Raw genomic sequence first — 26,356 nt, 5'->3', positions numbered from 1 at the left:
CGACAAGTGTACATTTATGGCAATAAAATGCTTGATATTTCTCTTAGTTGTAATGTTTTGATTTTGAAAAGTCTTGAGTAAAACTGGAAATGATTTTGAAAAATTATTTGGATTACTTCTACAATTATAACAAACACCACAAATCTATTAAATTGATTGTGATGAATAGAATAGAATAGTTTCTTTATTGTCATTGTAACATGAGCCATGTACAACGAAATTTAAAAATGTCAGCCAGTCAGTGCACCATTCAAACATTTCTAAAAGCTAACGATACATACAAGGTAAAATATTAAAAGATAAACAACTAAATAAATATCACGAAAATAGCACGCATAATTCATTGAAAAATCATTGACCTGAAAGATTGTCAATTTCTCTCTACAGGGAGGGTGGGGGAGCTGAAAGCAATAATTAAAAATAAAAACAGACAAATTACAGCCAAGAACAGATTACCCCAGGCAGGGGAGTTCCCCGATAGGCCGATTGTTGGCTGGGGTGGTGGATTTAGTGGTGGAAAGGGGTGGTGTGTGTGTGGGGGGGGGGGGCAGATGGGTGGGGGGGGGGGGGGGGGGGCAGGGGTAGGTGAGTGAGAGGGAGAAGTTGGGGTGGGTGTGTGTTTGTAGAAGCTACCTAAAATTAGAGAATTCAATGTTCATACCGCTGGGTTGTAAACTACCCAAACAAAATATGATGTCCCTCCAATTTACATGTGGCCTCACTATTCACCATTTGCAATGTCTTAGGTCGGCATGGTGGCATAGCTACTGCCTTACAGAGCCAGAGACCTGGGTTCAATCCTAACTACGGGTGCTTGTCTGTGCGGAGTTTGTATGTTCTCCCTGTGACCTGCGTGGGTTTTCTCCAAGATCTTCGGTTTCCTCCCACTCTCCAAAGACGTACAGGTTTGTAGGTTAATTGGCTTGGTGTAAATGTAAAAATTGTCCCTACTGTGTGTAGGATAGTGTTAATGTGCGGGGATCGCTGGTCGGTGCTGACTCGGTGGGCCAAATGCCTGTTTCTGCGCTGTATCTCTCTACTAAACTAATCTAATGTATTTCAGAAGATATTAAACATTTTTTTAGTCCTCCAGAAGGAACAAAACTAAATTTTATATGCACTTCCAAAAAAAACTCAGGAGAGTCGAATAACAAGGTGGCGCAAGTACACTAGCCGTCTGTTTCTTGGCACATCATGAAATCAGACTTCAAACGGGTGCCAAGAGCATTTACTCTTTATGCCAACCATAAGAACTAAGTGAAATGAGTTTGTGTAACCAAATCCAGACATATAAAGGAAAACGGCCAAAGAAACAAAATCTATCCAAGTTTTTTGAAGATTTGGCCAAAAAGAATTGGGACAGACCTGCAGACGTATATTTGGATTTCAATAAGGCATCTGATAAGGTTCCACATGGTAGGCTGCTCTGGAAGGTTGGATTGCATGGGATCCAAGGAGAGATAGCCGACATGATTGAAAATTGGAAAGAAGCACAGAGCAGAAGAAGGTTGCTTCGCAGACTGGATGTCTGTGGCCAGTGGTGTGCCTCAGGGTTCGGTGCTTGGACTACTACTGTTTGACATCTACATCAATGATTTGGATGAGTATGTAGAAGGCATGATTGGTAAGTTTGTAGGTGACACTAAAGTGGATGGTATTGTTGATAGCGAAGGTGGTTGACAAAAACTGCACTTGATTTTGATCGGTTGGACAGGTGGGCTGAGGAGTGATGGATCGAGTTTAATACAGAGAAGTGCAAGGTGTTGCATTTTGGTAAGACTATGGGGCATCTAGATGTGTAGGTGCACAGTTCCTTGGAAGTAGTGACACAAGTAGATAGGGTGGTCAAGGATGCTTTCGGCACGATGGCCTTCATTAGTCTAAGTATTGAGCAGAGGTGGGAGCCATGTTACATTTGTACAGGACACTGATGAGGTGACATATGGAGCATTGCGTTCAATTTTGGTCACTGTCATAGCAAAGATGTTTTTAAGCTGGAAAGGATGCAGAGAAGATTTACAAGAATGTTGTCAGGACTAAAGGGCCTGAGCTGCAGGACTAGGTTGGGGAGGTAGTACTTTATTCCTTGGAGGGGTGATTTTATGCAGGTGTATAAGATCATGGGAGTATTAGATAGAGTAAATGCAGTGTCTTTTACCCAGAGTAGAGAAGCAAGGACCAGAGGACATCGGTTTAAAGTGAGAGGGGGAAGATTTTATAGACACGAGAGGCAACGTGTTTTTACACATAGGGTGGTAAGTATATGAAATGAGCTGCCGGAGGAGGTAATTGAGGCAGATACTATCACGATGATTAAAAAACATTTGGACAGGTACATGGATAGTATATGTTTGGAGGGATTGGACCAAACACAGGCAGATGGGGCATGTTGGTCGGTGTGGGCAAGTTGGGCTGAGGATCCCGTTTCTACACTGTATGACTCCAACTCTAAATATTGAGGGCACTGAAAAGGGAATCAAAACGGCTTGGAACTTGAAGTGGTGCATTTTTAAAGATTTATCAGCTTCCATCCAGTAGTAAATGCCAACCATTTACAATGTGCTAAAACTGTACATATTGACCACAGCAGGTCCTTGTAAATAGTGAGAAACAGATGTGTGCTACTGTGGATTTAATCACATTACCATCATTTTTAAACAAATGCCAAGATACTGCTTCCATTCATATTATGCTTTTATGACCATTAAACACCTTAGAACATAGTTCAGGACAAATTATATTTGAAGATCAATTTCTCCAGTATAGTGCTAACCTTTCACAGATAACACTGCCATTGTGGGCCGGATATTAAATAATTCTGAAGCGGAGTACAGGAAGGAGATTGAGAACCTGGAGTTGGGACAACAACCTTTCTCTCAACGTCAACAAGACGAAGGAGATAGTGATCGACTTCAGGACGTGAAGCGGTACACATACCCCCAGTTTGCATTGACGGTGCCAAAGTAGAGATGGATGAAAATGTCAATATCCTAGGAGTCAATATCACCAACAACTTCTCCTGCACCACCCATATTGGAGCAACGACGAAGAAAGCACACCAACGCCTCTACTTCCTTGAGGCCCTGTCCCACTTTCCCGAGTTACTCACGAACACTCCCGAGTTTTCCCCTCGATTCGAATTCGGAGAATTACGGTAATAGCCATTTGTAGGTACTCGGGGCTATTTTTTTTTTAACTCGTGGACATTTATCAACATATTGAAAAAACGTCCCGACTTACCTGATGCCCAGAATTCCTATGGCTGGCCTTACTAGCCGTTACAAAACATCTACGAACTCCTACGGCCTCCTACGAGCTCGCTACCGACATTCCCCGAGTTCGAATCAAGGGGAAAACTCAGGAGAGTTTGTGAGTAACTCGGGGAACAGGGCCTTAAGAATGCATAGGAAGTTTGGCATGACCCCATACAACTCTCACCAACTTCTACAGTTGCACCATAGAAAGCATTTTATCAGGATGCATCGCAGCTTGGTTTGGGAACAGCGCCATCCAAGACCACAAGAAATTGCAACGAATTGTGGACGCAGCCCAGACCATCACACAAACCAACCTCCCTTCTATTGAAGCTCGACACAATGTGCTGGCGTAACTCAGCGGTACAGGCAGCATCTCTGGAGAGGAATGGGTGAAGTTTCAGACCCGAAAATGCATCTATTAGATGGAGATGGTCATTTTGATCCCTACTGACTTACTGCCATTCTGAAGGTAATAAACAGATTGAATTTTACCTCAATCAAGGGTCCCGACCCAAAACATTGCCTCTCCAATCCCTGCACAGATACTGCCTGACCCACTGAGTTCCTCCAGCACTTCTGCTTGAGTTTGATGGCTTTCTAAATGCTGACCGTAACAAGACAAGTTTTTGGTTCCTTTCCTTCTGCTGTGCAAGGATGTACTCAAACACTGCAGCTGCCTTCAGTCCCATCTTATCTTTCATTGACATTCAGCTTGAGACCAGTGGTAGAGAACAGTCACAAGAGCCTGCAGATGCTGGAATACGGAGACAAAATACATACTGCTGGCGGGACTCAGTGGGTCGCAGAGTGAAGTAGGGCAGTATCGCTGGGAAACCATTCCCTCCCCGACATGCTCGATACATTCTACGCTCGCTTTGAACAGAAGACGTCCAACAGCCCAGCCACCGTCGGTACCCACAGTCACTGCCACAGATGGAAGGTCATCTATTCCTTCTCTCCAGGGACGCTGCCTATCCCGCTGAGTTACTCCAGCATTTTGTGCCTCTTTGGTGTAAACCAGCATCTGCAGTTTGTTCCTACCCCTCCCTTCTATTGACTCCATTTATACCTCATGCTGCCTCGGCAAGGACGAGTCACACCCTAGCCACTCCCTCTTCACCCCTCTCCCATCAGGCAAAAGGTAAAGAAGTGTGACAACGCACACCACAGGATGCGGGGACATTTTCTTCCCAGCTGTCATCAGGCAGCTGAATCATCCTACCGCAACCTGAGAGCAGTGTAAAACTACGACTATCTAACTCTTGGACTATCCTTAATCAAGCTTTGCTGGCTTTACTTTGCACTAAGCGTTATTCCCTTATCATGTATCTATACACTGTAAATGGATCGATTGTAATCATGTATTGTCTTTCTGCTGACTAGTTAGCACACAACAAAAGCTTTCACTTGACCTCGATACATGTGACAATTAGCTGATCTAAACTAAGCTAAACTAAACTGAATCTTTCTGAAGCTCAGCTCTTGATAGTATCTGGCAATTCCCAAAAAATAAGGATTAAAGATAAACAACAGGAAAATCCGAAGGGAATTAATAAATAATGCATATTGGAAATGGAGGGGAATAAAACACCATTTGACAGGGTGGGTCAGTTTGAGATCGTAGGTCATGGATTTAACCTCCGGAAAAATACATGCTGAATGAGCAGCATTTTATCTCAATTATGTGGGCACAATGCCTGGCATTAGTCATCATCTACAAAACATGCATTAAATTGCTTTACAATCGTAAGAATAGCAGAATGTCTTACCAGCGCCAAGAAAGAAATTATTTCCTTAAAGATCCATCGTAACAGGAGTCTTTTTCTCCACCAAACTTAAAACACCACTGTATAATGCCATAAATATACAAATAAATTGGAGACACAAGAGACTGCAGATGCTGGATTCAGGAACAACAAACAATTTGCTGGAGGAGCCCAGAGAGCTAAATAATATTGATGCAGAGAAAGGTATTGTCGGCATTCAGGCCAATGGATGGTTTTGACCAGAAACATCAACAATTCTCCATCACCCCACGTGCTGCTCGGCCCACAGAGTTCCAGCAGAATGTTTATACAGATAGATTGTTTAAATAATAGTGAACATACAAAATGTCAACTTGTCTCCATAATGCACAGCAACAAAATACATCCTTGGGTGCTTAGATACCAGGAGATCCCATCACTAGGCTGAACAAATTCTGTGTTTCTGCTTCTTAGACTGCTGTCAGGTATCACTTGTCACTTAGATCTAAGTTTGAAGAATATACCCTACAAAATGCAATAGGAATTTAATTTGCAGGTGATATAACCATATAACCATATAACAATTTACAGCACGGAAACAGGCCATCTCGACCCTTCTAGTCCGTGCCGAACACGTATTCTCCCCTAGTCCCATATACCTGCGCTCAGACCATAACCTTCCATTCCCTTCCCGTCCATAAAACTATCCAATTTATTTTTAAATGATAAAAACGAACCTGCCTCCACCACCTTCACTGGAAGCTCATTCCACACAGCTACCACTCTCTCAGTAAAGAAGTTCCCCCTCATGTTACCCCTAAACTTCAGTCCCTTAATTCTCAAGTCATGTCCCCTTGTTTGAATGGTGATGCTGAGTGTTAGGCCAATAGGATGCAATGCTTTTCAGGCTGTGAGAAGACTTGATTTGATTCCTGCTTCACTCAATATGAACAAAGTTCAGCAGCAGCTCCAGCAGGGGGCAGGAGAAATAACTTTCTGTACTTGGGCAATTAGACGAAGAAAGGTGATAATCATTTTATAAAGTGAGCTCTCACTGGCATATGCTGACACTGTCAAACAAGAGGCACCAGCACTCAACATGGGAATAGCAGCATTCTGGGACCACAATACACAGGAAGCTAATAAACTCAGCGGGTCAGGCTGCATCTCTGGAGAAAGGTAATGGGTGACGTTTCGGGTTGAGACCCTTCTTCAGACTGAAGAAGTCTGAAGAAGGGTCTCGACCTGAAACGTCACCCATTCCTTCTCTCCAGAGATGCTGCCTGTCCCGCTGAGTTACTTCAGCATTTTGTGTCTATCTTCGTTTTAAACCAGCATCTGCAGTTCCTTCCTACACACAGGAAGCTAATCACAGATATCTCAGATCTACTGAAGTGGAACTTAGCAGTGATTCTCCAGCATTTCCACTGGGAAATTGCAGTCAGGTTGGATCCTACTCAAGGTTCGAGATCTCAGGATCTGAGATCCCTTTGACTTCAATGGGTAGGAATGCAGATTAGACAGAGTAAATTGAGAAGATCAGCGCAGAATGGAGAACAACACAAATCAAAAGAGGCAAAAGCCTCTTTGGCATTATACCCCTTCAATGATTATAAAGAACTGCAATTGTAAAGAATAAATGTTTTAAAGATGTGTCCTCCAAAGAAATCAATCACTATTCAAAAAATGAGTTAAACTTTTACTCCTAACAAAATATGATAACCTTCTCTACAAAGGCATTTTGCATCAGTCCCATATAAAGAAAGTATATTTAACAGAAGGTAACACCAAATGCCATCTGTGACTGGTGGGACAGGGGCAGGCACACATCTTAAATGATTAAAAGGTGAAACCTTTGACTGAGATTCACAATGGTTTTGTTAATGGTTATGTCCATAAATGGGCAATTCCCAAGTGAAGGCTGTATAGTAATGTTATCACTCAGTAGGGGCCTGTGTGCTACACAGCTGGATTCCTCAGGGTTTGCTCAGATTTTCCAGATGTCACAAGTAAACATCATGGACTTTCTTATATCAATGGGAGAAATTGGTCGCCAGAAGAAAGGTAAGTAAAAGTTTATATTAGTTGAGTAGGTTAATCGAATATGTTAATCGTTTAATTCATTGCATGTTTTAAAAGTGTTTTAACTGATTTTTGGTGTTTTTAACTTTTAGGGGGTCCTGATTAGTAGAGAATGCTGTTGAATGTCAAAGACACTCGTAAACATTTAATTTAAACAGGAGGTTTAACAGCTGACAAGACAGGGATTATGGTTCTGTGCTAACGAAGGCCTTGCCTATAGGCATGGGTTATAAGGTCATAAGTGATAGGAGCAGAATTGGTTTGTTCAACCCATCAAGACTACTCCGCCATTCAATCATGGCTGATCTATCTCTTCCTCCTAACCCCGTTCTCCTGCCTCCTCCCCCATAACCCCCGACACTCGTACTAATCAAGTGTCGATCTATCTATTATCTCTATCTGCCTTAAAAATATCCATTGATTTGGCCTCCACATTCGTTCTGCGCAAAGAATTCCACAGATTTACCACCCTCTGGCCAGTGAAATTTCTCCTCATCTCCTTCCTAAAGGAACGTCCTTTAATCCTGAGGCTGTGCCCTCTAGTCCGAGGTGGACAATGAATTCAAGATGAAACAGACAGTGCACGGCGCAGGCAATCAATTTAGATGAGGTAGCAGCAGATCTGCACCCACAGTTTAATTTGTTCATTATTTAGTTCATGCAATTAAGTGATTAAGAAATAAAAATATATAAATATTGAAATTAAACAAGGACACTCAAATAAATATTTGAACCCATTGCCACTGTGGATATTCTCCAAAAGGAGAGTGTAGACTGTGTTACCTGAGTGGAGTGTTCACTCTGCTTAGAGTCCCTTTTCCCAGTTTCTGAAAGTCTAGTTCTGAAGTGTACTTTTGATAGAGCGGAAGTCCCATTGGGAAGCTGCTTTTCTATATCCTGATCATCAGTGGCAATGTTGGCTTTGTGGGTACAATCTGTGTCCACTGCTTCCATTTTTGTACATTCAGGCTCCAAGGACACGTGATATCCATTCTCGCGCTCAGAGTCGTGACTCTCCCGGCTGTCTTTGTTAAGTGAGGAGCGGGAAACAACACCAAACTTTCGAGTCCGTTTGCCATTTTGCGTGGGGCTTCGACTTGGATCAGAGCTTGTGCTTGTGCTGGGTTCAACTTTGGTGCCGTTAGAAGGAGGAGGAGGAGCTTTGCGTTTGATCCGACGGAGCATGATCAGGTAGACACATCCGCCATTCCAGCACTGGTCAGCCAGGTAACTGTAATACAAGCAGAGTGGCTTCATCAAATAAACGTTTGCATCCAGAATAAACTAGGAGAAGCATTCTGTATTGTAATGAGATTAAATCCCTCCTTACGCAAATATAGCAGAACGTTCTATTTTGTGCCCATATTGATTTTACAGACAACAGAAATGTTTTACTGGGACTACAGAACACATAGAATTTAACTAAAGCATTTGTGCAAATCTAAAGAAGTTGGGGGTTTATCATTACCTAACTTTATGTATTACTACTGGGCAGTGCATATTAAGAACATAATGTACTGGCTGGATAATTACACTCAGCAGTTGGAGTGGATAAGAATGGAGAAAGAGGAGTGCTATCCGCATGATATAGGAACGATCCTGCTCTCACCGATAAAATTGAATAGTATAATATATAAGAAGAACCCAATTATTCACAATATAATAAGAATTTGGAAACAAATAAAAGTATCCTTGAAATTAAATAATTTATCAGTACTAACCCCACTATTGAACAACCCCGCATTCAAACCTTCTCTCATCGACAACACATATCAACAATGGGATAGACTGGGGATTAGGAAAGTAGGGGATATGTATGAAGTGGGCAAACTGTTATCATTTCAACAATTAAAATTAAAATTTAAATCAATATTTTAAATATATACAGGTATGTGACTTTATGAAGAAATATACACATAGATTTCAAACAATATTTTTAGACCCTTTAGAAGAAGCAATGAATATTAAGGCTGATTCACAAAAATTAATATCAAACTTTTATAATAATATATTAAATAGAGAATCACCCTCAACAGAAGCACTAAGGGAAGATTGGGAACATGAGCTAATGATAAAGATCTCGAAGGATAGATGGGAAAAGTATTTGATGAATACACATAACTGTTCTATTAATGCAAGACATCATTTAACTCAATTCAAATTATTACATAGACTATATTATTCAAAAACGAGATTGAATAAATTTTATCCAAACGTCTCTCCCAGATGCGATAAATGTTTGTTTCAAAACGCTAATATAACATTCATTTGTAGGATGTACAAAGTTGAATACATTTTGGAGTGATATATTTGATATATTTACAAAGCTTTTCAAGTCAAGAATAGAACCCAAAACGGAATGGATTATATTTGGAATAATAGGAGAAGATACCAATTTAAATAAAGACCAAAATGTTTTTTTTAATTATGGTTTAATAATTGGAAAGAAATTGATACTTAAATTTTGGAAAAATACAACCATACCAACTGTTAAAATGTGGATTAGGAATATGATGGACATAGCACGCCTTGAAGAAATGAGACTCCGACTAATAGATAAATATGACCAATTCTTAAGGAGTTGGTCTCCTTTCATCGACTTTTTGGAATCATGTGATGCAGCGGTACCGTAAAGATTGCTGATTTCAGTTCATGACGTGGATAGATCTACATCTCCGAATACAGATTTGAAAATTTCTCTTTTAAGGGGCCTTCTCTTCTATTTCTACTTTCCACTTTTTCTTTTTATTTTTTATATACACACTTCACGTTTTTCTACTCTCTCTCTACCATCTATTTTTCCACTTTTCCTCTTTCTATTGTTTTCTTTTTCTTGTCTTGCTTACTTCCTTTTCATAACATAAAACTAGAGGTTGTACATAGAATGGATTAAGGTATGACATAGTTGGCACCTAAAATTAGGTTCCACTGTACTGTTTTCTACTGTATTAACTTCTAATAAAATAAACAAAAAAAAAGATTTTTTTTACCTCACATGCATGTGTCACAATACCTGTCCTCTCACAATTCATTTCAGTCATTTAGAAGGGATTTGCGCATTTATTTGATGATTAATGGGTAGAAATACTTAGAGCATGCACTCACATTCTTGCCTCATGTTCACAATGTGTTACGTCAGCCATGGTGAGAAAGATGTATCTGTTCAATAACAAAAGTGCACTACATAGATCTTTAACATTGTTAAATGCTTGATGACACTTCAGGGATGCATTATTTGGCAGCCACATCACATAATAGGAAAACCTTAGTCAACAAATCTTAAAAAAGGCTGAAGAGGCAACATCAACCATTGGCTTGCTCATACCTGTTCAGCTGTAGAAGAATTTTTGGATATTTCAAAATTGAGCATTTTCCCTCTTGCGATTTTCCTGCCTCAGGCTTAACAATCCGCAGTTCTTGCAACCTGTCTCACAGCTACTGTTCTTATCTCTGGCCTTTGTTCCAAACACCTGCCTGTTGAACCACCCCTCTGTGCCGACCCATTACCTGCCACACTTTGTCCTGGCTCTCCCCTTTGTCCACATGTGCACACAAACACGTACGTATACACGTACACACACACACACACAGTCTGAAGAAGGGTCTCAACCCGAAACGTCACCTATCATGTTTTCCAGAATTGCTGCCTGACCTTTCTCCCCCTTTCTTGACTGTGTGGCTCAGCCATTCATCTAGTAACTGAGACATTAGAACTAAAACATCAAGGTATTTGTATTGGTCCGTCACAATTTCAACCACTTTATAAAATTCCACTTATCACCATGTGTGCTAAGTTTATAAAAGTAATCCTGTACCAGTTGAAAGAAGCTGATGGCTGTACAGGCCAATTAATTGTTCACCAAAATCTGCAAACAATTATCTTCAAAAGTCGTAAATACTCCTGCATGCCTTGCCATTTCCTCTTTTAATGGCAGTTATCTTAAACTCCAACTGAACAGCCAAACATATTATGATTACCTTATCTGTACAGCAGCCGCAGGATCTCACATAGTTTCTGATTTGGGGTCACAATATGATTTGCACAATAACAGTGCATTATGTTTAATTTTTCACAGCCACCAAGCCAACACTTTGAAGACCGTCAAAATGACCGTCCCAGTAAAGTCAGTAGAACAACAACCCAGCAGCTTTTACAACACGTGTTTGATCTGCTCAACTCGGTTAGTCCAGGCACAAATAAGCCCCTTGAACAAAACTCTCACAATTTGGGAACTCAACCAACCAAGTTCCATTGACATGGTTGTCAGTCTCAACTCTGTAAATAAAATAAAATCTAGGATAGCATTAAAACAAATCAGAATTGATTTTTCTTTTCATATAGAAAATTGTAAAAATGTTTTCTTTCTACAAAATCTGAAACAATCCAATCACAATCAATAAATATAGCAAATGAAACAAGCAATTCTAAACAATGAAATGATGCAATGAATAAATAATGCAATGAATAAAGAGGGGTCTCGATTACATTTAGTGGGGAAATTGGAGTGCCCGTTCTGGATTAAAAAACAATAGTACTTAAGTAGGTTTAAGATGAAGGGGGAATGATTTAATAGGAACCTAGGGCTAACTTTTTCACACAATGGTGTGGATGTATGGAACAAACTGCCAGAAGAGGTAGTTGAGGCATCCCAACATTTAAGAAGTAGTTAGACATGGATTGGACAGGTTTAGAGGGATATGGACTAAATGCTGTCAGGTAGGACTAGTGTAGCTGGGACGTGTTGGCCAGTGTGGGCAAGTTGGGCCAAGGGCCTGTTTCCACACTGTATCACTCTATGACTCTCCTGACTATTTCCCAATTTATGAGAGATATGGTACTAGAGGTACGAGTTGATGAAACATAAAATGTACTCCGTGCTTTCATCAGAATACCAAATGCAGATATTATCTCAGCAACTAAAAACATGTGGACATGCAAGGAGAGCCAGTGAGTTAGTCATACAATGCAAATGAGATAATGTGCATAACTCAAGACATAAAGACACCCAAATCACTAGATTCAGCAAATAAACTCACTGAGGGATTCAACAGGACTAAGTGGGTCAGTCAGCATCAAATCAAATCAAAATCAAAATCAAATATGTTTTATTGTCATTGCACAGCAACTGTACAACAAAATTTCAGTGCATCTCCTTCAGTGGTATACAATAGAAGACACGGGATAACAGATTAAAAGAACAAAAACAAAAGCATCTGTGGAAGGAAATCTTCCCTCCAAGGTTACACCTGGAGCATCTATGGAGCGAAGGAAATGTAAAACTAGTTCTACAAACTGCACAATGAAGAGGACATTGAAGGAGTGGTGTTTTGGGTTGGGACTCCTCTAAAGAAATGGCTTGCAGCCCAAAACACCATCTGTCCATTTCTCTCGATGGATGCTGCCTAATCTGCTGATTCCTCCAGCAGTTTAACTTATTCACTCCATGAACTTATTTTTCTTTTGGTTTGGATTTTCAACATTTGCAAGTATTTTAAAGAAATACTGAAAAAGCACCAGTGAGTCCCATAAAAAAAAAATTACACTTAAACAAAACTTGGATATTATTCAGATTATAGTGGATGAGGTCAACTCTTCAATCAAGTCCACACATACACAGTGTAGTCGCCAACATTTCTGAGCCTAGCCACAATTTTCACTGCAACTGTATCGATTACCTTTAGCACTGACTTCTGCCCATCAGAAAGCCAGTACACCTCAGAGTACATAATTACACATAGTGCACCAGATTTTACATGTTTGCCATGTTTTAACATTGGTGATCCAATGATTCCCACTGTACAAGGTCCTTGTACTCCGTGTTTAGAGGTTCTGCATCAAACATAGCCATTGTAAAACTAGTTCTACAAACTGCACAATGAAGAGGACATTGAAAGAGTGGTGTTTTGGGTTGGGCTGGACATATACAGGAAGAGATGTATCAGCAGAGCCATCTCCATCATCAAAGACCCTTACCACCCATCGCATTACATTTTCTCCATCCTGCCATCTGGGAAGAGGTACAGGAGCATTAGCTGCAAAACCAGCAGGATGCTCCTCAGCTTCTTCCCACAGGCTATAAGACTGCTAAATGGACTTTGCCCCCTGCCAAGTATCGCGCACAAACCCCCAACCTGGACACACTGCAGCAGAGCCACTGTTGTGCCGCTGCCGGTCGGAACGCCTGTTGAATGTTTAGTAGAGTGTTAAATTGTTCATGATACATGTATTTTTTATTTATATTTATTTTTCATGCACACTGAATGGACACTGGTTGAGCAACGTTTTTTTGTTTCCTCTGGGTATGCGAATACTCAGGAAATGACAATAAAGATATACAATACAATACATAGGGCTAGTTTGTGACCTGTAGTATCATGCTCCTGGTACAGTCCAGGCTAATACTGCAGACTCCATACAATCAAGTGACAACAGATCAGTTTAGGCCATCGTTCATTCTAAAAATATCCAGCTACATATTTGCGCATCATTTATCTAATATTGGCAACTATCCATGATAAACATGTATTGTGCAAGGATGGTCAGTGCACCCCAGTGATACTGTTAATTAGAACTTCATCAGCATATTTTAATTTTTTTTTCTGTATATTCCTTGTATGTTATTTATGCCTTGGCTGTGGAAACATTTCAACAGTCTTCCCAAAAACTTTTGAACTATTATTACATTTGCAATACGCCAGCCAGCACGGCACCTCCAAAGGCCAGAAATCTTCTCCATCGAACTGAAAGATTAGATTAAATATTTTCAAACTGAAATTAAATATACCAGATGGCTTACTGAGGCCGTCTGATGCCTGATATCAACTTCTGTCTCTATCTGCCTGGAGATGCTGTCCGTGTCATACACTGTACCTGTGGAAACGAGGGATAAGTCATGGAATAATCATTAATTCTGTTCCCTCCTCAGAGAAAAAGGCCCCTTCATTATTATTCACACTACATTAAAAGTTTTATCCTCAAAAGAAATACTGACAGGCGCAAAGGATCTCTTCATTAGAGATTTGTCCAATAAACATTTTAATGGATTGAAAATTGACCCCAGATGACTAATAATGAAATAAATATTGATTAAGCTACGATAACATAGAATTTAACAGCACAGGAACAGGACCATTGGCCACAATGTCCATGCAGAACATGTTGCCAAGTTAAACGAATCTCCTCAGCCCACACCAGATCCATATCCCTCCATTCACCGTATATCCAAGTGCATATCTGAAAGCCCTTTCAACGCAACTATTGTATCTGCATCTGCCACCACCCCGGCAGCTCGTTCCAGGCACCCACCATCCTCTGTGTAAAAAACCTGCCCCACACATCCCCTTTAAACTTTGCCCCTCTCAGCTTAAAGCATTGCCCTCTAGTCTAACATTTCACCTTGGGAAGATGTTTCTGACTGCTTACCCTATATACTTCTAACAGGTCTTCCCTCAGCCTCTGATGCTTCAGAGAAAACAATCCAAGTTTGTACAATCACTCCTTGTAGCTAGTACACTCTAATCCAGGCAACATTCTGGTAAACCTCATCTGCACCTTCTGGGGCAACCAGAACTGCAAACTATACACCAAACATGACCCAACCAAAGGCCTATGCATCTTCAACATTACTTTTTAACTCTTGCATACAATCATGGCCGTCCGAAGGGGGGGGGTGCAGAGGGTGCAAACGCACCCCCCTTATTTTGGGGGGAAATTATTTCCCCCCAGAGTAATACAAAAAATCTTGCCACCACCCCGCACCGCCCCCCCCCGCTCAGACCCGCCGTTCAGGCCCGCACGCACCCCCACTCATGCCACCCCCCTTTTTGAAAAGCTTCGTACGGGCCTGTACAATGCCACAATTTTGGCAATATGCCTTCTTTCTAACGTGTGTGTGTGTGTGTGTGTGTGTGTGTGTGTGTGTGTGTGTGTGTGTGTGTGTGTGTGTGTGTGTGTGTGTGTGTGTGTGTGTGTGTGTGTGTGTGTGTGTGTGTGTGTGTGTATATTTATATATGCCATTTCTTCACCCATTTCTGTAGCTGGTCTATGTCCACTGTATATTTTGACAATCTTCCTTACTGTCAACCACTCCACTTTGGTGTTGTCTGCAGACTTACCAACATATCTATTTTTACATCTAAGACATTTATATATATCTCAAACAACGGAGGTCCCAGTACAATCCCTGTGGAGCTCCACTAGTCACAGTCCTCCAGGCTTCCACCACAACCCTATCTTCTATGAGTAGTCTCACAGAAAAGCCTATAATCTAAATGCAACAGAAATGCTTCCAACCTTGTGGTGGCCTAAAGTTCACATTTAGTATGTTTTTCTTGAATCTATGTAGAAAGGGAAACTACTGGGAAAATGTCTAGGAAAGAACTGTAGACATTTTGTTGTAAAAAGGCTGGAATAACTAAGCGGGCTAGGCGGAGAATAGGAATAGGTGACGTTTCGGGTCGAGACCCTTTTTTCTACAAATGCTGAAACACAGTCGATACACACAAAATGCTGAAGTAACTCAGCAGGTCAGGCAGCATCTCTGGAGAATAGGAATAGGTGACTTTGAGGTTCCATAATGACCTCAAGCTCGAACAGCCTCCAGCCATGGGAAAGAGTATATTAAAACATCCTTAAAAATATCCTTTCTTGAGGCGTAATCCTCAACAAGAAAGTTTGTGATTATCAACAAGTTAAGAAATGGCACCTAAATTTCAAATGTAAGATAAATTCCATTTTATGAACCATTCACATTCCCAAGTGTGCATCCTTTGTTCATCTTCTACTGTAAAATAATAAAAATAACCAGTCTGTTAGGTATGTCAACCCAGTCAGCCACTGTATTTTATTACAACTTCCTTTACATGCATGTGGCAATCCAAGAAACTTGCTACTCTATTCCACGGATATTTTCAGCTAGCCAATCACTTAGAATGATTATACCTTAGCTAGGTATGAGCAGGGTTATTATTTTCAGACAAATGCAAACCCTATTCGGCAACTCAATTACTCTCTGATGCAGAAGGAAAAGGCAGAGGAAATGGTTTTATTATTTTTAATTAAGAACATGATCAGATTAATGCTAGAAGATGTTTCACTGCCAAGTGGGTTAGTCTGGATTACAGTGATGAAACATTATATATATATATATATACACATAAAAACAAAAAAAAAATTGCAAACACTCTATGTACTGCAACATGAGAAAAGGATATGCTTGCAAAACAGAAGCCACTATGAAAAGGAAACCACACTACAACAACTGAAGCCTGAAAAATACCCACCATAATGTTGTCTGCAGTGGCGATAAAGACAGGTAGCCCGTCGCAGCATTAATTCAAGTGAGCTGCCATAGAATAGAAGGAGAACAATCCACTTTTACAGCTTTTACACATCAAGAACAAAAGACTAATATTCAAATACATTCGCCATTCAATGAGTTTCCATGGCAACTTGGAGAACATTATGCCCCAAGCTGAATTTTAAAACCTGTTGAACTTCTTGCAGATTTATGGTGACATGTTGCTTTTACAAAGTAACGACTATTATGTGAACAGTAAGTGGTAACATATGGCTGTTATTGAGGTGTACATTTTGTGGCAAAAATATCATACAATTGAGGTGGGAGAATGTAATTTTGACAGGAACTAGTTGAGCATTGGTCAAGCTAATTGATTCTGCAATAAAATCACCACCAAATACACACAATTGTTAGTTTACAGTAGTTTAGTTTGTTGCCGTGTACAGTGTGAAGCTTTTTGTGGCATGTTATCCAGTCAGAGGAAAGACTATGTGTGATTACAATCGAGCCGTCCACAGTGAACGGATACAGGATAAAGGGAACAATGTATGGTGCAAAATAAAGTCCAGTAAAGTCTAATTAAAGATAGTCTCAAATGTGGTGGATAGTAGCTCAGCACCGCTATTTGTGAAATGGATGAAAAAATTTAAATGCAGATGCTGGAAATCTGAAATAAAGATAGGAAATGCTTGAAAAATAAGCTTCTTCCTGAGGGTGCTCAGGAAGAACAACATCACTCAGAGACTGCTGCATTCCTTTTATCGGTGCTCCATTGAGAGCATACTAACATACTGTGTATGCGTGTGGTACACCAGCTGCACAGCGGCTCAGAGGAAAACGCTCCAGAGGGCCATTGACAACGCCCAGAGGATTGGCGGCTGCCCTCTCCTTACCTTGGAGGACTTACACAGTTCCCGCTGCACCAAAAAATCCCAGAGTATCATAAAGGACATTTCCCACCCCGGACACTCCCTGTTTGAACTGTTGCCGTCAGGCAGACGGTACAGATCTACAAGGACAAGGACGAACAGACTAAAAAACAGTTTTTACCCCACTGCTATAAAAGCACTAAATGTAGCTGCCAAGGAACGCAGGGGCGATACATACTAAGGGACTGTGGTACACTGTGAAATCAACAGAAGGATGGAGGGTTGGGTGTTTATGCGTGCTATTTTTGTGATATTTATTTTAGTTGTTTATCTTTTAATATTTTACCTTGTATGTATCGTTAGCTTTTAGAAATGTTTGAATGGTGCACTGGCTGACATTTTTAAATTTTGTTGTACATGGTTCATGTTACAATGACAATAAAGAAACTATTCTACTATTCTATTGTTTGTGTTTTTATACAATGTTAAAGGATTTGTGAGTACTATTTGCAAGAAAGAAATATTCACGTTTATGTAGCACCATTCACAACATTCCAAAGCTCTTTATAGACCATGTTTTATTTTGAAGTATGGTTTTGGTTGTCATATAAAAAGCAAAGCAACCAATATGCACACATGCAGATATGCACATTAATTACTTCACAATGGATATTACACCTACGATGACTTAAAATGAGGGATGGCGAGAAAGATTTCTCAACGGTAAGTAATTCACTGATTATAATTGAGAATAATAAGCAGTGGCACAATAGCCACAACAGACTGTTTTCTGTAAAAGATTGTCTCAAAATGTCTAAACATAGAAACCCATCCAGCACAGGAACAGGCCCTTCATCCCAATGTTTGCCGAGTTAACCTGATTTTATCCGCCTATACATCATCCAGATCCCTCAGATGCTGCCTGTCCCACTGAGTTACTCCAGCATTTTGTGTCTACCTTCGATTTAAACCAGCATCCACAATTCTTTCCTACATATCCATATCCCTCTATTCCCTACACTTTCATGTCCCTATCTAAAAGTCTCTTAAATGCCATTATCGTATCTGCCTCCACCACCACCCCAAGCAATGTGTTCCAGGTCCCCACCACTCTCTTTGTGTAAAGATAAATTGCTCCACACATCTCCATTAAACTTTCGCCCTCACACCTCATAGCTATGCCATCTCGTGTTGGACATTTCCACCCTGGCAAAAAGATTCTGACTGTCTGCCTTATTTATGCCTCATAACTTTATATACGTCTATCATAGAAACATAGAAATTAGGTGCAGGAGTAGGCCATTCGGCCCTTCGAGCCTGCACCGCCATTCAATATGATCATGGCTGATCATCCAACTCAGTATCCCGTACCTGCCTTCTCTCCATACCCTCTGATCCCCTTAGCCACAAGGGCCACATCTAACTCCCTCTTAAATATAGCCAATGAACTTGCTCTGACGTGGCATTGTTGTGTGAGCTTTCCACTCACTACTGGTCTTGAAAGCAGCAGTCATAAGTTAAGGTTAAACGTTTCGAATATTAGATTGGCAACATTGGGAGTTTGTCATTGCTAAAGAATTCTAACAAGGGGCAGTGTGGGAATGGCTGAAATCAGAATGGTTCATGTCAAGGCTGATGTTAAATAGTTTGTTTTTCTCTTGCTGATGTCTGCTACTGCTTATTATCAAAAGGAAGTTTACTGCAATGGAAGGCTTGACTAATGCTGAGATATCAAGCCTGTGGATGGTTGCCCAGCAATCTGGCTCCCAACAATCTGCTTGGAAATAGCTCAATGTCAATCCCAGTACAATAAAATTAACCTTTCACAATCACGGCACATGCAGGGTTGCTTTTCCTCTCAGCATTGGACACAACACTTGCATAAAATCACTTACATGCTCGTTGAAGGGATTTTATTCTTATTTAAATCTGCATTTCTGCATAGGGTATCGACCCCAAACATCACCAATCCATGTTCTCAAGAGATCCTGCCAAGTTACTCCAGCACTCTGTGTCACATTCTGTAAACCAATCTGTACAATGGTCATCTGATCAATCCTGACTCCATAGTTTCCCCAAGTGTCTGCAACTCACTGCTCTCCATTTTGAAATCAGGACCATCACAATATATTTACACCTGTAAGAGTCTCAGAATTGCTTTGTTCCAAATCAGGGTCCTAGTCCCTTTCTTTCTGCACAATCTGGAGACTTCTAAATTCCAACACAGCAACATCTAACCGGTCTGGAGAAGGGTCTCAACCCAAAACGTCACCTAATCCTTTTCTTCAGGGATGCTGCCGGACCCGCTGAATTACTCAAGCATTCTGTGTCTATCTTCAGTGGAAACCAGCATCTGCAGTTCCTTCCTAAACATCCAACCATCATTTGATGATTGTCCTCACATTGTCTCCTATTAACTACAGTCATGATGAGGTACAGTAGATTTATTAGGTGGGGCAAAATTCTTAAAATATTATCCTCTTTTCTAGCCTAAAAGCATGAGATTATTTGACAACAATATCAGCAATAATAGATTCCTTTAGTAGAAAGTGTTCTTTGTGCAACGTGGATCTCCTGCTCATTCTGGTCTTAGTAATAAGAATAAAATGTTCCTGTTTTGATTTTCATTATATATGGCAGGAAATAAGATAGTTTAGAAATGCCGTTAACTATAATGAATGGAAGCCCAAGAAATATGTTGATATTATATGTTAAAGTCAACATTGCACATTTTGTAACCAATCCAGATACTGCGATTGTTAAAATACTTGTTGGTGGTTCTGGCAAAACTATTCTTGGAGATTGCATTTCCTTTTTTATTTCACTGGTAGGGGACAAAGAACATAGATTGGTACATCACAAGAACAGTCCATTGGCCCATAAAGTGCCAAAATAAGACCATTTCTTGTCTCCCTGTACATAATCCATGTCCCACCATTCCCTGCATATCCGAAGGTCATTATCATATCTAGGCCATTATCATATCTACCTCAACCAGCACCCATGACAGTGCGTTCCAGCAACTCACCACCCTCTGTGTAAAGAGGTTACTCTGCACATCACCTTCAAACTTTGCCCTTATCCCCTTAAAGCTATGCCCTTTATTATTTGATTTTTACATCCTGGGGAAAATGTTCTGGCTGTCTACCGTATCTGTGTCTACGCTTCAGCACATAAAGGGATGCATCCAATATGTATTTTTAACCACCTTATTAACCTGTCCTGTGTGGCTATAAACTTCTCGGTTCTTTCACATCACTCATTATTCCCCCATTTAATATATTGTATATTAATTCCATATGTTGTTGCACCACCCAAAATCCATTAACTTGGAGTTCTCTGGATTAAATTCCATTTGATATTTCCATTTACTGTCCAAATGACTGGACTAACCATGTCTTGTACATTCAATCTTTCCTCCTCACTGTCAACTACATGGCCAAATTTTGCATCACCTGCAAAGGCCCCCTATATCTGTACCTAATAAACATTGCAAAAGTAAAGGGCTGTTTTGCTCCTGGAGTCCCATACAGCTCCACTGGTAACAGTCCTCCAATCACTTTGGATGGTAGAATTGGTGCTTATAATCTGCTGGTATCTGATTCAGAAACATAAATATTGGCCCGCTGTGATTCTTACCAAAACATTCTCAAATGTAATAATCACCCTTCTGCACAACACAATCTGTATGAGACTTTCTCAATCTTCAGCACAACATTATCTTCAAGGTGTTAATATTAAAGTGCATTCGAAGTCAAAGTCAAATTTATTCATCACATGCACCTGAAGATGCAGTGAAATGAATTTAGAGACAGTGCTAATTATGTACTTCAAAGCAAAACTATTTTTCTATCATAGGTACACAAAAAAGCTGGAGAAACTCAGCGGGTGCAGCAGCATCTATGGAGCGAAGGAAATAGGCAACGTTTCGGGCCGAAACCCTTCTTCAGACTATTTTTCTATCATGACTGGGGACATTTAAATGTGCCGGTGTACAGTACTGATAGAACATTGATTTTCTTTCTTAATGTGTAACAATCATTACCACAGTAAAATGGCATGGAAAAACAGTAGTATCAATACCACCATATTAGGCACCATCATGATGGCACCAGAAATTCATCTCACTTGCACTTTATGTGCAAGTGACGAACAAAACTGATATTGATTGATTTATTGATATTGATGGGATAATCGGTTGGAAAAAGGTGTAAGAAATGAACAAAAACATTTACACTTGCATTCGTGAGAATTAGCAATTTTCAGAAGGTTGTGAACCAAGTATCGACAGAAAAAGGCAGGAAAATCCAGGAAGAAACTGACAGTTAACCTTTTGAGATACAAACCCTGGGAGGCAATCAAGAAAAGGAGTGATCCAGTAGTGGTGTAATCTAAACCTTTTTTTAAAGGCCAGCATGCAGTCAGCACAAATCAGACTAAGTATACCAGCTTAGATGATTTTTACATCTACCAGGACTAGAAGGTTTCTTTTGAAATACAGGTGCACAACCTTTTATCCGAAAGCCTTGGGACCAGACACTTGTCGGATTTCGGACATTTTCGGATTTCAGAATGGAAGATTTTTAGCGTAGATTAGGTAGGTAGCGCGGGCGGCTTGAAAAGTCTGGAGCAGCTGCCTCCTCCCCGGAGACCGGGAGAATCATTGCATAAATGTTAGTCAGTTAGTTTGGAGGGATTTTATGTGGTGGTGGTGGTGTAGGGGTGAAGGGGGAAACTTTAATTCTTAGTCCCCTACCTACCTGGTCGGCGACTCCCAACCTCGCGGAGCTGGGGGCTCCGTCCGGCCGCGGGCGGCGCCGGTTGTAGCTCCGACCCCGGCAACTCTACCCCTGGCTGCGAGGCGCTCCAAATCCAGCGCGGCCCGCGGCCGGACGTCCCAGCTCCGAGAATGTCGGGAGTCGGCGGCGTCGCAGCGCTGGGATACCAGCGGGGAGCGAGCAATGCCTTACCGGGTCGCCGTGCGGCAAGCTCCGGAGCGCTGTGGCCGCCTTCTTCCAACATTCGCGGAGCGTCGCTGGATTTGGAGCCGCGGAGCTGGGGGCACCACCGGCCGCGGGCGGCGCCGGTTGGAGCTCCGACCCCGGCAACTCTACCCCTGGCTGCGCGGCTCCAAATCCAGCGACGCTCCGCGATGTTGTGTGTCGGCGGCCACAGCGCTCCAGAGCTTGCCGCACGGCGACCCGGTAAGGCATTGCCCGCACCCCGCTGGTATCCCAGCGCTGCGACGCCGCCGACTCCCGACATTCGCGGAGCTGGGGCGTCCGGCCGCGGGCCGCGCTGGATTTGGAGCGCCTCGCAGCCAGGGGTAGAGTTGCCGGGGTCGGAGCTACAACCGGCGCCGCCCGCGGCCCCACCGGCCACAGCGCTGCGGAGCTTACTGCACAGCGACCCGGTAAGGCATTGACCGCTCCCCGCCTCTCCGACCAGGTAGGGGACTAAGAATTAAAGTTTACCCCTTCACCCCCTTCACATAAAAGCCCTCCAAACTAACTGACTAACATTTAAGCAATGATTTACAGATGTTTAAGCGTCTCCCGGTCTCCAGGGAGGAGGCAGCCGCTACAGTAGTACAGACCTGGGTTGACCGTGGGTCGTTTTGGGTCAGGTTTGGCGCCAAACGCGAGCTTTGGTGCGCAGACGACATCTGGAAAAAATGGCCGGTTTTCGGAGCTTTTCGGTTTCTGGAACACCGGATAAAAGGTTGTGCACCTGTAATGAATTTATGCCAGTGCCCTTACATATCAGCTGCAAGAATGTTTTTGAAGTGGGAGGTCAGGACTAGTGGCAGGACATCAGCATTTATACCAGGCAGCCATAAAGAATATCACAGCCCTTTACTTCGGGTGTGGTTGGGTGGTAACAAGCAGAGGGGAGTTGTTTAAAAAACGTCTTGTACGAGGTCACTATTGCCTTGCACTTTCATTGAATTAAAAAACTATTAATTAATTTGTGAACACCAATTCAGTCTTACCAACTATTCAGTATTGTATTTATCCCAATGGCTGCAGTTGATGACAAAGCCTTTTATTAAAAAAAGCATTTCCTATTAGCATTGCATCAGCTGTAGTTATTCCTGAGTGCAACAGAGTTCCACGCAGAGCTGAAACTGCTGTTATAGCCTCAGCACAAGAAGAATAAAATCCCACTAACTTCAATGAGGGTCACAGGTGCACCGGCAGTAATTGAGTTAGGTCAGCATTGTATACGTGATCCTCAACAAATCATTGCATACACTGTTTGATCTGCCAAGGGAGGGCACCATGCATCAGTGGATAGCCAAAACTTTTACTCAGCCAGGGAGTGGAGGAAACAATGGACTGAAAGGTCCCCCAATTGCTTGTTCATTAAAGGCCATGGCAAATGCACCAGAACCGCCAGACCAAAAACATTCCATTTAGTTTCAATTTCTAATCTTCCTTGTTATTTAGAGTCATACAGCATGGAAACTTGCCCATGCCCATCTACCCTATTCCTATCTGCCCACATTTGGCCCACATCCCTCTAAACCTTTCCTATCCATGTACCTCTCCAAATGCCTTATAAATGTTGTTATAGTACCTGCCTCAACTACCCCTCTGCCGCTTGTTCCATACACCCACGAACCTCTGTATCACTAACCGCTCACATCTGGCAGTGCTCTCTGTCTGAACCAGGGGGCCATGGAGTGTTTTTGAAAGTGGGGAAGCTGAGCGATCACCGAGCACTGGCCTTGGGGGTACCCAGCGAGGAAGTGGAGCAACTGAGTGGGGGGGAGGGTGTGGGAGGGGGTTGTCCCCCACAGTAGGGACTTGTCCCCCCTCCCACGGTAGGGAACTTTTGAAATTTGATGTATTAAAATCATGTTTTAGTGCATTGTAGAAGTGTGATTTCAATGTTTTTTGTTTGAAGTATTTTTAAAAGGGAACTTTTTAAGGGGTAACATTTTTGGGTGTATGGAACAATCTGCCAGAGGAGGTAGTTGAGGCAGGGATTATCCCAACATTTAAGAAACAGTTAGATTGATACATGGATAGGATAGGTTTGGAGGTATGGACCAAAAGCAGGTAGCGTAGCTGTGACACGTTGGCGGGTGTGGGCAAGTTGCGCCGAAGGGCCTGTTTTTACACTGTATGATATTACACTATGACTACATTATACTTACACCATGCATGAATGCTTCAAAATCAAGTGGTCGAGTTTTATTGCCATATACTCAAGCTTAGAAACATAGAAAATAGGTGCAGGAATAGGCCGTTCGGCCCTTCGAAGCAGCATTGCCATTCAATACGATCATGGCTGTTCGTGTAAAATCAGTACCTCTTTCCTGTTTTTTCCCCATATCCCGTGATTTCGCTAGCCCCAAGAGCTAAATGCAACTCTCTTGAAAACATCCAGTGTATTGGCCTCCACTGCCTTCTGTGGCAGAGAATTCCACAGATGCACAACTCTCTGCGCGAAGAAAGTTTGTCCTTATCTCAGTCCTAAGTAGCCTACCCTTTATTCTTAAACTGTGACCCTTGGTTCTGAACATCCCCAACATCAGGAACATTTTTCCTGCAGTTACAGTAAGTGAAAATCTAGCAGGCAAGCAGGATGCTTTCTCCAACCACCCCCATTTGAAGGCCACTATCTTCCACCATTTCTACTCAGTGCTTGGTACTTACTTCCAGCAGCCACTGGTTGTCCTCCAGGATGCACTGAAGCCTGATCCATGCCGGTCACCTGGGCGAATTCGGTACAGAGGCTCTCACGGCAGCTGCGCTACACTTCCGATGCCACCGACGGCCCGGGACTCTTGCACTGAGGCTGCTCCATGGCTGGAGCTGCAGCGAGTGACTCACCAGCCCGGCAAACACTCGCCAGCCCCGGCTCCCGGCCGCATCTGTCCCCGCCACTGCTTCTGCTTGCATCCTTCCCTCAGCCCTGGCTCTCCAGCACCCATGGCATATGCAGTTGATATGAGTTTTGAAATTTTCGTTGATCACAGAATTTCTCACGACAGAGCGTGAGAAATCTGTGATCAGCTTGAGCGTGAGAATTTGTCGAAATGCGTGATTCTCAGGCTCAATGGGTGAGAGTTGGCAGCCCTACTATTAAATCTTTCCCCTCTCACCCGCCACATTTGACTGTGGCTTGGATGTCATCATGACTGGGCAACAATATGTACCAACAGATTAGGAAGAAGGGAATGGAGGGGGGGGGGGGGGGGGGGGGGGGTGGATATCATGTTTTTTACCCTTGACTCCAGTTACTCCCATAATGTTGAATGAGGATTGGACTATGATGCAAAGCTTTTGCAAATGCTAGCAGGCAGGATTAGACCAATGTTGCCCCCACCCCCTCCCATCTATCCATAGTATTGGCAGCACTGCATATGGTGCAAGAAAACCTCCTGTGGTTTAAGTTGTGAATGCTTAAACATGACTGGATAACTTTGTCCAGTCCTTAGGTTTATGTTACCATTTTAAAGCTGTCTGTTTTTTTTTGTCCTGAATCTTTAGTGATAACCCCGTTCCACATCATAAACCTAAACATAAACACTTGCACAATTCTGGGGTTGCCAGAAAGCAGACAGAAATTGCATCAGAAAACTACAGAAATATAGAATTATTTCTGACCAAGAAAAGTCAGCTAAGTTAAGAACAGAATTTAAACATATGCTAACATTGTAGATATAATATACTGCCTTGGATGTTAGGAATACAAAAGTATTAAATATCAGAAGAATTATTATTTTATTTAAAAAATCATTTATTGATTCAGCCATCATATATTGGCCCATTCTTAGGAAAGTGAACCACAATGTCACACGCATGACCAGACGTCATCACAAAGCGATACATTAAAAAAAAAATATTTAAGGAGATTAATCTTATCCATTGCTATTTTCCTACCTACAGAACTATAATGCATATCTGCTATAGATATGAACATTCTATCTTTTTAAAATTCAGTTTGTAAAATACTTCCGTGTGATGTCACACACGTGACCTGTCGTATTTTATGTTGGACCCTAAACAAACATTGTCAGCATCACATATAAAAAATGTACTTGATAAACTGAAAAAAAAAAGTACAAAACAATATACCTGTAATGCTTTCAG

General features: G+C 41.8%; 1 protein-coding gene across 2 annotated transcripts in view; it reads right to left on the bottom strand.

Moving 5' to 3' along the window:
• The window catches only part of pdzd2 (PDZ domain containing 2), a 391,205-nt gene that overhangs the window by 148,106 nt on the left and 216,743 nt on the right, over positions 1 to 26,356 (bottom strand). For both annotated transcript variants that reach the window (XM_055632782.1, XM_055632787.1), the window contains one exon: positions 7,868 to 8,315. In XM_055632782.1, coding sequence (XP_055488757.1) covers positions 7,868 to 8,315 — 448 coding nt within the window. The remainder of the gene's footprint in view (positions 1 to 7,867; positions 8,316 to 26,356) is intronic.

The sequence above is a fragment of the Leucoraja erinacea genome, chromosome 1 (genome assembly GCF_028641065.1).
Source record: "Leucoraja erinacea ecotype New England chromosome 1, Leri_hhj_1, whole genome shotgun sequence".
Taxonomy (NCBI): Eukaryota; Metazoa; Chordata; class Chondrichthyes; order Rajiformes; family Rajidae; genus Leucoraja; species Leucoraja erinaceus.
This window is presented reverse-complemented; position numbering and strand designations above follow the sequence as displayed.